We start from the raw sequence: 13731 nt of genomic DNA, 5'->3' as shown, positions 1-13731 counted from the left end.
GATTACAAAACGAAAAAGAATGGCACAGGCAACACAGGTTAAGGACCCACACAAGGTTAATGAAACCTCTCTTTTATGACTTGCTCATGAATCAAGTTTCTCCTACAAAGCATGGTAATAAAGCATCTCCCACAAGCAAAGTTTATCTCCCAGAGCATTATTCTCTTCTTACACTGACTATACAAACCACATGGAAATGAATGGGCATTGTGTGCCTGAACTAAGTAAAGACAGACCAAACCTTTAACTACAGAAGTATTACCTGGTTGCACCTCATTCTTATGTTAATTTTATTTTTAAATGCATTTTCAGTTAATATTTCAGAAAAATAATATTTGTTAGAGAAAATGGTTGAACAAGGAAACATTTGAAAAACACCATATAAAAATACCACTCAGCAATCCACACTATATTCAATTGAACAAGAAAGGAATGGGTCGATGAAAACCTACCTTGAGGTACTGCTTAATTTTGGCTTGATCCGGGTCCCTGGTACCTGTCTGTGCTCTAGCCAAATTCTGTTCTGCGTCAGTTAGCCACTGACTAAAATTCTTCATGTCATGGTGGAAACACTGCCACTTCTTCACAGCTCTGTCAAAGCGTCTACAGGTGGAAATGGAAACCAAGTGATGATATTTTAGTATGCTATTTAACTAGAAAGAGATCAAAAATTTTTTTTATGTTTTTAGTGTCAAATGCTGTGATTTTGATGTCTTTATGTGCTTGACATTTTTAATACCTACATGAAAAGAAAACATTACAGAACTTCTAAGCAGTCACAAGATTACTGAGCATGTAAGCCACAGGGCAGTGTCTTATCCATTTTTTGCTTCTTTTTCTCTTAAATATTTTAAAGAAATTCCAAGCTTATGAAAGGTGCTCCACTGACATATTTGAAAACCTGAAGTCCTGTGCTAATCCACAGAATTGGTACAATACTTGCAGAAGCAGTGCTATCTGCCACGCTACCCTGCCAACATGCCTAGATACTGCCATGACGGAAATACCATAAAGTATGAAAGGGTAGCTCAGTTCCCATGTCCTAGCAAACAGGAGCAGATAACAAGGGAGTTTTGCAAGAGAGTTTACAGCGGGGGGGTGGGGGGGGGCTACATACACTTAGCATTCTTTACACTTTTTAAACTTAAGCCAAAAAACACCCCCAGATAAAGACAAAAGTCCTGCAACAGAGTGGGGGCTACCCAGATTATTGCACCCAATGCAGCATGTATGATTACCTGCCCTATGTGCAGGTGGCATGTGTGCATTCAGTGCAAGGAGCTCCTGGCCCTCAGAGACCATGAATGGGCTTTGGAGACCAGGGTGGCTGAGCTGCTGGAGCTAAGGGAGACAGAGAGATACACAGATGAGAGTTTACGGGACACAGTAGAATGGTCCTGCCCCCAGTCTGACAGCTTCTGTGCTGTTGAGGAGGATGAAAGCCTCAGAGAAGGAGAACATCCACTGGACCAGAGGGAAACAATCATATGATTGGGACCCTCCTTCCAGATAATGTTGTGGTATCCTCTTGCACGGAGGATAACTCTCCAGGAAAGGAAACTCCAGTTATTAGGAAGAGACGGATATTAGTAATGGGCGATTAAATCATTGGAAACATAGATAGCTGGGTTTGCGATGACTGGGAGAAATGCATGGTGACTTGCCTGTCTGTTGCGAAGGTTGCAGATCTCTCAAAACATCTAGATAGACTTATGTGTAAAGCTGGGGAGGAGCCGGTGGTTGTGGTATACGTAGGTACCAGTGACATTGGGAAAGATAGGAGAGTGGTCCTGGAGGCCAAATTTGGGCTGCTAGGTAAGAGATTGAAGTTCAGGACCTCCATAGTAGCATTCTCTGAAATGCTCCCAGTTCCATGCACAGGGCCAGTTAGACAGGTAGAACTGCAGGGTCTCAATGTGTGGATGAGACAATGTGTAGGGTGGGGTTTAGATTTATTAGGTTACTGAGGAAACTTTTGGGGAAAGAGGAGCCTATACAGGAAGGATGAGCTTCACCTTAACCAAAATGCAACCAGATTGCTGGCACTTAAAATTAAAAAGGTCATAGAGCAGTTTTTAAAGGGCAAGGGAAAAGCCAAAAGGTATGGAGGAGCACATGGTTCGGTCAGAGACATCCCTTGGGGGAAGATCTATTAATGGAGATCCTCTATGTCCTAGTAAGGAGAAGAATATGGAAGATGATAAAATACAGGTAGGATCTGATGAGAAACAGTCAAATGAAAAAAAAAAGTCTCATTCAATTACATCACATAATGGGAGACAGCTCAAAAGTGAGACGTTTTTAAAGTGCTTCTATACAAATGCTAGAAGTTTAAATAATCAGATAGGTGAACTACAGTGCCTCATGCTCAGTGAGGATATTGATATAATAGGCTTCACAAAAATTTGGTGGAATGAGGATAATCAATGGGACACAGTAATACCAGGGTACAAAATATATTGGAAGGACAGAACAGACTATGCTGGTGGGGGAGTGGCATTATATGTGAAAGTAATCATAGAATCAAATGAAGTAAAAATCTTAACTGAACCAAACTGCACCAGTACCATACAATCTCCATGGATGGGAATTTCATGCTCGAATAATAAGAATATAGCAATAGGGATATATTACCGACCACCTGACCAGGATGGTGATAGTGACTGTGAAATGCTCTGGGAGATTAGAGACGCTATTAAAAAATAATAATAATAATGGGGGATTTCAACTATCCCCATGTTGACTGGGTACATGTCACATCAGGACAGGATGCAGAGATAAAGCTTCTTGACACCTTAAATGACTGCTTCTTGGAAAAACTAGTTCTGGAACACACCAGAGGAGAGGCAATTCTTGATTTAGTCGTAAGTGGAGCACAGAATCAGGTCCAAGAGGTGAATATGGCTGGGGCACTTGGTAATCGTGACCATAATATAATCAAATTTAACATCCCTCTGGTGGGAAAAACACCACAGTGACCCAACACTGTAGCATTTAATTTCAGAAAGGGGAACCACACAAAAATGAGGAGGTTAGTTAAACAGAAATTAAAAGGTACAGCACCAAAAGTAAAATCCCTGCAAGCTTCATGGAAACTTTTTAAAGACATCTTAACAGAGGCTCAACTTAAATGTATACCCCAGATTAAAAAACAGAGAACCAAAAAAGAGGGCCACCATGGCTAAACAACACAGTAAAAGAAGCAATGAGAGGCAAAAAGGCATCCTTTAAAATGTGGACATTAAACCTTAGTGAGGGAAAGAGAAAAGAGCATAAACTCTGGCAAATTAAGCGTAAAAATATAATTAGGAGGCCAAAAAAGAATTTGAAGAATAGCTAGCCAAAGACTCAAAAAGTAAAAGCAAAAATTTTCTTTCTATCCTTTTGGCATGACCCTCTTCAGGGACCTTGGTGGTAGTTTGGCTCCATCTTGCCCACTGCATCTTTTCACTGCTATTGAAAGACCAGGGACAAAGTCCTGGCCCCATTCAAGTCAGTGGGAAAACTTCCAGTGACTTGAAGGAGGCCAAGATTTCAGCCTTATAGTGGAGCCTTTCCAAGGCCTGTCAATTAAACATGAGGGTAAGAGAGTCTTTGACTTCTGATTTTAACAAATTCCTAAAATTATGACAAAATCACCGCCCTCTCATCAGTAGTAGGAATGATGAGAACAAGTTAATTATAGTTTCTGATTAATATTTAAGATATCTCTAGCTGAAATTTGATAAACGTAGTAGTAGTAGTAGTAGTAGTAGTAGTATGGGCTCAGACAAAGACCTTGTCTTCTAGCAAGACTTTCAGCAGCACTCAATAACAGAATATTTACATTTTGTAAGATGATTGTGATATTTTGAATTAATTATTAAAATATATTTAGTAAAGATTAACAACTCCATAATGGAAACATACAAAATGTTTTAATAACCAAGTACATAATTACATGCCTTAACCTAAAGTAAATGGAAATCTTGATTCACACGAAGTGTCACCTAAAATATAAAAAGGTAAAAATACATTTTTTCTGGTTCAACCAGTTAAATGAGCTTCATGTTTCTCACAAAATAAAGTTACTCTTCTCAGGTTGAGCAAGTTTATCGGCTACTTAAATGTGAAAAATTCAGTATGAGTTGATATAAGAGTTGCTGAATTTGCATTTCAGCACTTGCAAATTGAATCTCAAGTCAATCTCCATTCTCTTTCTCTATGCCTAATTGAAGTTTCAAGAGAAGGAGAGAGGGAAGCAGCAGTGGGCTGATATACATTCAAAATACAATCTCTTGGCATTTAAGTCTTAGCACTCATTGCTCATGACTATTTGGGAAAAAAACAAAGTATTGTTATCCCACTGTAATCAGAATAAAAGTTAAAGCTAATACTATGGTTAAGCAGCAATAAAAGTCAGATAAAATATATTGGCAACCAAAATGCACTTCTTTTGTTAATTGTGTGGTTAGATATATTTAAAATATCTGTAAGAATACCACCATCATATAAGTAAAAAGAGTCAAAATTGTTACTTCATTCATGCACCATACATTTTATTGTGAATACATGATGCTGTTCTGAACACCTTATAGACCATTTAAAAAACTAACATGTCATACTTGTTTAAAAAAAAAAAAAGAGCCCCTTCCTTTACATTTTCATTGCGGTTACAACAACTTGAAAATGTCAACAATTAAACTAGAGTTAAATAAAAAAGTTATTTGCTTGCACTTGCCTTTCTTGGAGTAATGCTAGAAAATGTTAGATTCTCAAAAAGCAGATAGCTCAGTGGTCAGAGCACAGGACTGGCAGTCAGAACTCAAGTTTTAATACTGAATTGGCTACTTGTCCTCCACATGTCCTTTTATCAAATCAATAAGCTTCATTGTGCCTCAGATTTCTCATCTACATAATTAGTATAGCATTTACCTCCTTTTCAGTTTTACCAAAAGGTTTAATATTTGTAAAGAATTTTCAAGACACAAATTGCTAAGTACTATTTTTTCCAGGAAGTTATTTTGAGATATTGACTAGTTCATCTTATTCTCTGCTAGCCTCTCAAAATCTTCAAAGCAAGGGACATCAGTAAGGACTTAGGCAGTCACCTGGATGCCTGAAGAGGAGGTATCAAAGCAGCCCCCAAATGACAAAAGGAGCCACAGTATGAGAATCCTGGGGGACTGCAGGAAAGCATGGCAGATGTCTGCACATGCACCCTATCAGTAAGGCCTTCTGTTTTCAGTTTTTACTGATTTTTACCAAAAAACCCTTGGATTTTGCAAAAATTATTTGTTTTTATAACTGATCTTCATCCAGATATTGGGCCACTCAAATACATGAACATACTGATTATGTTAAGAAAATGCCATACTTTACATTTGGTAGATTTTGTTGTTGTCGTTGTTGTTAATAATAAATTAGTCTACATGTAAATGCGAGGCTGTCTGTTAAAGTAAGAAAATGTAGTGGAAGATACACACATGGGCGTGCATGAGTACACATATTGGTAATGAACAGTTCATGAAATAAACCAGAGCATTAAACTGCTATACTTTCAAAACTCTAACTTTTCTTTTTTTCTTGTTGCTTTTTTTACTGTCTTCTTATCCCAATATTAACCCAATATTTACCTCCAAAAAACTGCAAAGATAATTTTTCAAATCAATTTTACCATTTTTTTAAATGGATTAAGCACTGATGAATTCAAAAATAACAACAAAAAGTGAAAGGAAGTATGTGACAGCTAGCAGCCCTGTTCCCATCAGGCAAAAATGCATCAAGAATCCGCAAGTGTGAAACTAATGGGCATTCCTGACTAGTTTTTCCTATCACATGCACTGTCACACAGGAAGCATATTAAAAAATATGCTAAAACTACGGCCAGAATAAGCTGAACTAAGCCTGGGTCTTTTGGTTTATTCTCTTGTTGATGCACTAGCATCATTTGCATCCATACAAAGGTAAAATGTCACTGAAAGAGGGAACCTGCAACATAATTGGTGTTGAGGCACAACAGGAGTGGGAGGATTCTCTCTTCACAGATCACTGGAGTACTAAAATATATATTTAGCCACGTGGGGGAACACACCCCTTCAGACGATGTTTAATCAAAATTTGGAATTGCAATTCCTTGACAATGCCATATGCTTTTCACTAGGAAGAAAATCCTAATCTGTAATTCAAACATCCTTTCACATCAAGGCACTAACTGGGTTTTGTGCTGTAAATTTGATATCTCATCAAGGTTTCTTAACCTGCAAAGAGATACACAAGGCTCGATTTCAATAGGGCACCAGGAGTCGGAGTCTGTGCTTGCAGGCATCTGCTCTGAGACTGCTCTTTTCATAGCACATCATGGCAGAATATGCAGAAGCCAAAACTTTAGTATAAAGAAAATGGCACAAATTTATCGACAAAAGTGAAAACTCCTGCATTAATATTTTAAAGAAAATATCCTCTATATTCCAGTTAAAACTGGTTTTAAAACTATTTACTAATATTTAATAGTTTAAAATCATGAAATCCCCATATTACTCCCATGCTCTACTCTACTGGGTATATACAAAGCTATATTTGCAAAAATTCTCAGAAGTCTTACTCAGTAGCACACTGGCCTGTGTGACAAAGTACATAACTAGTTACAACCCCCTCCAAAAATTCATGATTAGTGTCATGGAAATTATGACTGTGAGAAAGATACAGTGTTATTCATCTTATTGCAAAAAATATTCAGCACATTTTATTTCTTTACTGCCTTTAAACAATGTGCTGTAGGATTATGCTAATATTAACCTAAAAATTATGCAATTTTGTCAGCTTGATTCAGCACAATTAGCACCTTGTAAGAAATATAAAAAACTTCAAAGTGGTATAAATAATTCTATATTAGCATGCTATAGTGCTAGCTTTAATACTTAAGGCCATTCTGACAGATGATAAAATATGAGAACTTGTTTTCACTGAATATCTTCTAAAATTAAAACACTTCAGTAAAAAAAATTGCTAACCCATTTTCAGGACTTGATATTTTCATTTTTATTCTTCTTCATCACAGAATTTACATCTTAAGAGTGTTTAATTCATATTTAATTTACATATTCTGAGCATATGGACCAAATGGAGATGATTTAGTGTTAGATGCCACAATGTCTAGATTCTGCAATACCCTCTCTCAAAAGTACCTCAAGGAGTTATTAGATGGGGGAAAAAAGGTGTACGACTTTCACAGGCTTAAAACACATATAAAATGCAAATCTTAGAACCACTTGATATTTAGACAGGGCTGGCTGTTATAAAAGATAACATATGCAATATAGATTGTTTTACCTCCCGTTCTCCACCAACCTGAATCATCAAGCCTACTCTCTAGGAGTACTGCAGCCCCTTAAACTTAAGCCATGTTCTTTCCTGTGGGGGGCTATTCTTTCCCTGACACACATGCATTAATATTTTTTATTGTTACATATGTATATCAGAGGAGAGAACAGAATATTATGAGTACCCAATAAGCAGCAATGTAAGTACGCATCAAAATTCCCTTCTTGCAGAAAATAATATCTAAGTATTTCTTATTTTTTGACATATTCATATTCTGTTTGAGATGCAGTTTATGGAAATATGCAGTACAATTAATTATTAATAAAATACCCATTGATCACTATCATGGGGTCATTTTATGGCACCAGGGAAAACTGGGAAATTCCAACCCACACTATTGCATTGCTACAGGGACTGAGACTGGAAATCCAAGATGAAGGACAGGCTGATCTCTCAAATATTTCTAGCATCTCAAGATTATTTCCACTTTCACTCAGCAGTGCTTCCAAAGGGTGTGTGTAACCACTTTAAGAGGGACACTAAAGCTCTCATAATTGGAAAATAGACTTAGTCCCTGGACCTCGTCCTTTGAATGGAGACTAAAGATTTGTCTACATGGGGAAATTTATTGGGCTTTGTGATGCAGACCACGTGCCAGCTCACATCAAAGCTCCACAGCTCACTGAATGCTTAGAAATGCACAGCCAGGCCAATTTGCTTGTATATTAGTATAGAACAAAGTGATTGTTAAATGTATAAGAGTACATTTGGTGTTTAAATTTCATGAAAACAAGTGGTATGTTACCTGCATAGTTTTCACTTATCTGTATCCCATTATAATGTAGTTGCAAACATTTACATTGTATATACCCTGTAACTAAATAACCCCATCAAATGAGAAAGAATACACATGCAGAACTTTAACAGAAAAGTGCTAATTTCAAAGCAAGGCAACATTGTGTGATAAATCAGAGGCCAAAGACTCTAAATGCATTCCTCACTCTCCAGCATCACAGGAAGAGTCCACATGGGTAGTGACCCTGTCAGTGAGAAGAAGCTATGAGTATGTATTCAGGGAAAGATCCACCTTCCCTGGACTCTTTAGACTGAGTGGAATAAATGAACAAGAAGATGGAGATCCCCAGAATTATTCTGGGTGGCTTGAGAGACTTTTGGGAACCTGGCAGATTAATACAACTCTGCTACCAGTTGGAATTACAGACTGTGATTCACCTGTAAATATATTTAAGCTGCTTTAACTTTTCAATAACTCTAATTTCCATTTCATAGCTAATAAAGCTTTAGTTAGTTTACTATAGAATTGGCTACCAGCATTGTTTTTGGTATAGATCTAGAGTACCAACCGATATCTAAATATGGTGTGACTTTTGGTATGAGATCTTTTATCACAACGTCCAGTTTGTCTGGGTGGCAAGATAGACTGGATAGTCTAAGGGAAATGTCTGAGACTCCATGGTAAGAGTGTTACTGTGATCCAGGAGTTCACATTTGTTGCTGGTTTGCTGAAATCTAATTATAGAGCACACCATCAGTTTAGGGTGTCTGTCCTGAGGTAGGCCTTCATAGTCATGAGCCAGGCAGTATGACAGCATTATATCAATGTAACTCCCCATGTGGACACTAATTCAGAATTAACAGTGGCCTTTTTTCCATTTTAGCTTATGCTGCTTTGGAATCAGTTTAAGCCACTGTTATTCTGAATAGGAATGTCCACACAGGGAGTTATAACTGCAGCAGTATAGTTATACCAGTATATTAATGTAAGTAAATGTCCCCTTGCTAACAAGCCCCAACTCTCCAAACTGGTGAACACGTAGGTACTTAACTCTGGATACGTGAGCAGTCCCACTAACTTCGAAGTGAAATGTGCAAAAGTGTTTGGAGGACTGAGGCTTAAGAGCCCACAGACTATGGAAATGTTATCAAGTCTTTTTAAATGCCTCTCTTCTCCAAAATGGAAACCTCTCCTGCCAGAAATCCTTAAATTCCTTCTTTTTCTAGGGTTGAGCCAAAACACAGGGGCACATTCTGCAGTCTACTAAATGCATTTGAGGTGGTGAAAGCAGAGCAAAGTGGCTGGTGCAGGAGAACACTCTTCCAACAGAAAATTAGCAGAGGCAGATCCACTGCCTTCTGCACCCCAACTCCTGGAAAATGAAGAAAGCAACATGTCGGCGGGGGGCACTGATGGACCAAGAAGAAGTGGAGATATGCCCAGTCCTCTACTCCCCAGTGATGTAAACTTGTGAAGCCTTGAATCAAGGCGCTACAACCAGCTACCTGGAACTTCTCTGCATTCGTATCAAGGACACAGACTTGAACTGCCTTCTTGTACAAAAAGGAAACAAAAATGCAGTCTTTAAATTCCTTCTTGATCCAAAGAAAAAAAAAACAAACAAAAATACTACTCTCAGGGTTAATTACACCTGTGACCCCAGCTCCTTTGGTCTTACTCAAGGGCACCCTCTTAAGGTTGCTGGCTCCCAACCATCACCTCTTTAGGGAGGAGACCTGTGTCTCTCCCCATTCAGACCAGGGTTTAGGTTTACAATCCCTCTGCACCTCACTATGGTTTCCTCAGCAGACTGACTGGCCATCCAGTACCTGTTGTTAACTTCTCACCAGTTACCAACCAGCCTTCACAATGCAAACTGAATTTATTCTTAAGGTAAAAAAAAATATAACAGAAACAATAAAACCAATAAAAACTCTACATGTATGCTAATAGCTTATCAGAGATTACACCCAACTCCAAAGTAGGGCTTTGGTAGATGTCAGTTCTGCAAAACCCACAACTGGGTTAGCCCCATTGGTTACAACAAGTTAATGTCAAGTTTTAGATCAGGAACCAGAATCCTGACAGGATAGTTTAGCATTTTTTTTTTTTTTAACGATACACCTCAGGCCTTTAATCTACAGTGTCCAGAAACAATGGACCTATTCTCAGGATGTAGCTTCAAAAGACTGGGCTTCTGCATAACTGGAGTTGTGGAATTTGCATTAACCACTCCCAAGGGATTCCCTTGCTTAACACTTATTGTCCCAAAATGTCATGGCTATCTGGCACATTTGAATACAAATATTTATCTATTTTTTACACTTCCCAGGACTTACATTATTTTTGCACAAAACCCAAGGCCAGTAGAAATTCTAGAATAAGTGTTTTTTGGTGTTCAGTACTCCCATGTGCTCTGAGAAGGATACATCATGGGCTAGGTTGAGTGGCCTCAGTCAGTACTGTTATCATATTGCTAATTATCAGTGTATTCCCCATGGCTCAGCATCCCAGGTGGCATCCACTATCTCTAGAGTAGCCTCTGATTCCAGGTAAATGTTTCCAGGTGCCTTTGATGTTCCAGGTCTTGAACCCAGGCCTGGGAATACTCAGACAGCTGCAATCACAAAGCAGTTCAATGACCTTCTTTCTCAATGTCTGCACCTCATATACAGAGCAGGCTGAACTAGGTAGCCCAAATAAACAGTACAAACCACCTCCTCAACAGTTATTCTGGCACAATTTGCAAGAGTTCATATTTTCTCTGTACACATTGCCTAGGACTGTGATCATGCAAAATCAAATTCTGTACCAGAAAGAGAGGCACTGTATTCCCAAAATATAAATGAGTTAAATGCCCAGCTAGTGCTCAGCGTGGACATTCTCATCCCTAAGTCATACTTTAACTTGACACACTTAAGAGAAACACAGCATCTAGAGTGTCAATCAGTGTTCCAAAGGCAATGACAGATTTAAATATTTACATGTAAGAAAATAAGCGTCAGCCAGCTCTGGTTTTAGATAAGCAAATTAATCTGTAATCAAGTGCCAGAGGACAGTTAATTTATTTACAGCACATTGCCCTTTCTATTTTATTTCACTGATATAAGAGATGGAATGTCTGGGATGATCATTTTTAAATGGACAAACCATTTCCAAATTTGTAAATAGCTATTACTTTTATAGGGCATGAGCTCTATTTACAGTATATTTGGATTTAAAAACTCTCAAAACTAAAATGTTCTTTTCCAAAAGATATTTCTCCTCTCTTGGGGTAGAGATGGAGAGATGCACCTTAGTGAATTTAACATGCATACTAATATTTGGTCTACACTACATACTTACTTCAATATAACTACATCACTCAATATAACTATGTCCACTTCTAAGTGACGAATCCTGTAGCTATACCAACCTTAACCCCTCACATAGACAGTGCTATGTGAGTGGGAGAGCTTTTCCCACTGACATAGCTATCACCTGTCAAGAAGGTGGACTTATTAAGCCAATGGAAGAGCTCTCTCCCATCAGCATAGAACGTTTTCACGAAACAGCACAGCACCAGACAGCAGTGCAGCTGCACTGATGTAAATTTGTAGGGTAGACCTGCCCTAAAGAAGTTGTCACCTTTTCCAGGAAAAAAAAAAAGAATTTGGCTAATTGTACACCCTGTATGCAATAGAGTAACTCAGCACAAACTCCCCAGCCCAAAAGCAGACATAATCATAAATTTTATGTACAAAGCACATAAGCTCAGTTTTATAGTAGCCTAAATTAATATTTCTATATATGTATAATGGACAAATATTAATCATGTTCTTAATCTAGGTCATGTGCAAATTACAATAATATTTAGCATACACCAACACACATATATATTTATCACATGTTACATCCAGGTCGTAAACTGCAGAGCTGTGTGAAAATTACATTATCTTTTGACTATCAAATATCACCTTTGCACAAGTCTAAGTTCCTTGGGCTACTTCTAAAATGTTAAGTCTGAAACGCACTTTGTTGTTTTAGCAACAATATTTCCTCTTTTCCCAATAAAGGTGGAAGTCTGCTTTCTCTGCCCCAACATCTATCTCTCATTGTTCCAAGCAGGAATGAGCATTTGCCTTTGTCTCCAGAAAACACTGGGAACTCTATCTTCCCTGGTTTCACTTTCATTGAGAGCAATGGGAAGTGGCAGCAGTTTGGATAGCGGGCAATTCTTCACAGAAAATCATGGAGAAAAAAAATCATGCACCAGTCTCTGCTGATAACTTACAGTTAGGAAAAGTAATGGCAAAAACACCAAAAACATTACTCCTAAATGTTTTCAAGAGTTACTGGTTGCACCTTATCTGCCCTGTAGAGACAGCATGGGTGAGAGGCAGGAAAAAAAAGATCTGATGTGTAAACATCAAATCTAATCTGGGACCACAGACCTCAAATGCTTTAATACCTTGTTTATTTCATGGTAACACTGGAGGGCAGCGTTAAGGTTGTCATAGTAGTAGTATTTAGTATTATATTGACATTATGGTAATGCTCAAAGGCCCCAATAGCATCTAGGTACCCATTGTGCTGGGTGCTATATAAACACAGAAAAGAGAGTCCCTGCCTAGAAGGGACCCTAACTGTGCATTTCCATATTTTAAACACAATTTTTCTTTCTTTTAAATTTAACTTAAACTCTGAATTTCTTGGGTTTATAAATCCTTGGTTTGAGGATAAGCACAACAGTCTTGTAATGTATTTCTCCCTATATTATTGATAAGCAATCTCAACCATAACTCCCATATTTACATATTTTTTGTCTGTGAATATATAGGAGTATACAACCTGTTGGGAATGCAAAACTGATTTAAATGTATTATAATGAAACAAACATTTCCACATTCCTAGCATTTATTTTGAGCATCTAACCTCTTGGTTCTGTACACTTAGTGGACCACAGTGACTATAATGCTCCTAAATCTGATCTTCCTGTCACACTTTAAGGTACCTATGAGCAAAACATGCCATGTCACCCCCCTCTATTCTATAAATACCCCTTATTTATTCATCACCCACTCTGCTACACCATCCATAATATACATTTTTACTGACAACTCTGCAGTGAAATGGAAGTCAGTAAGCAGCCTACCTGTTTTTGTTAACAATCCAGAGGGATTTTATGACATAACAGGAATTCCAAGAAAAATATTTTTCATTATTTTGTGATCTGCACCTTCATTCTAATTCTCCTTTTTCATGGAACATGTTGCATATAGAACTGAAGCATGGGTCATCTAAAGCTTGTTTACAAAAAAACAATGACAAATGTGATCATGTGAATCATCCATTGTCACAAGTTTTTAAAGAATGCAACCTGTATCTCTGAATCTACCTTGACTGCAATAATGCGTCTCTGAAGAACACCATGGGCCTGAAAATTATCAGTTACCATGACAATGGTTTAAGCACCAGTGCACAAATAATGACCCATCATAAATAGATCACAACTCTCCTTATTGTGATCTCTTTCAGATGAGGGTTTATCTAATTATGAGAAATATAAAACAGCAACCTGCAATTTTCCTGTATCGCTTAATGCTTTAAATAAAAAAAAACAAAACCTATCACAGTTGCCTCATAATGACACA

The 13731-nt window shown here is 37.8% G+C and overlaps 1 protein-coding gene across 11 annotated transcripts in view; it reads right to left on the bottom strand.

Annotated features, from left to right (window-relative positions):
* Positions 1-13731, bottom strand: part of DMD (dystrophin) — a 2125007-nt gene that overhangs the window by 998656 nt on the left and 1112620 nt on the right. For all 11 annotated transcript variants that reach the window (XM_050936430.1, XM_050936437.1, XM_050936440.1 and 8 more), the window contains one exon: positions 453-603. In XM_050936430.1, coding sequence (XP_050792387.1) covers positions 453-603 — 151 coding nt within the window. The remainder of the gene's footprint in view (positions 1-452; positions 604-13731) is intronic.

This window comes from Gopherus flavomarginatus, chromosome 1 (assembly GCF_025201925.1).
Source record: "Gopherus flavomarginatus isolate rGopFla2 chromosome 1, rGopFla2.mat.asm, whole genome shotgun sequence".
In the NCBI taxonomy this organism is placed as follows: Eukaryota; Metazoa; Chordata; order Testudines; family Testudinidae; genus Gopherus; species Gopherus flavomarginatus.
This window is presented reverse-complemented; position numbering and strand designations above follow the sequence as displayed.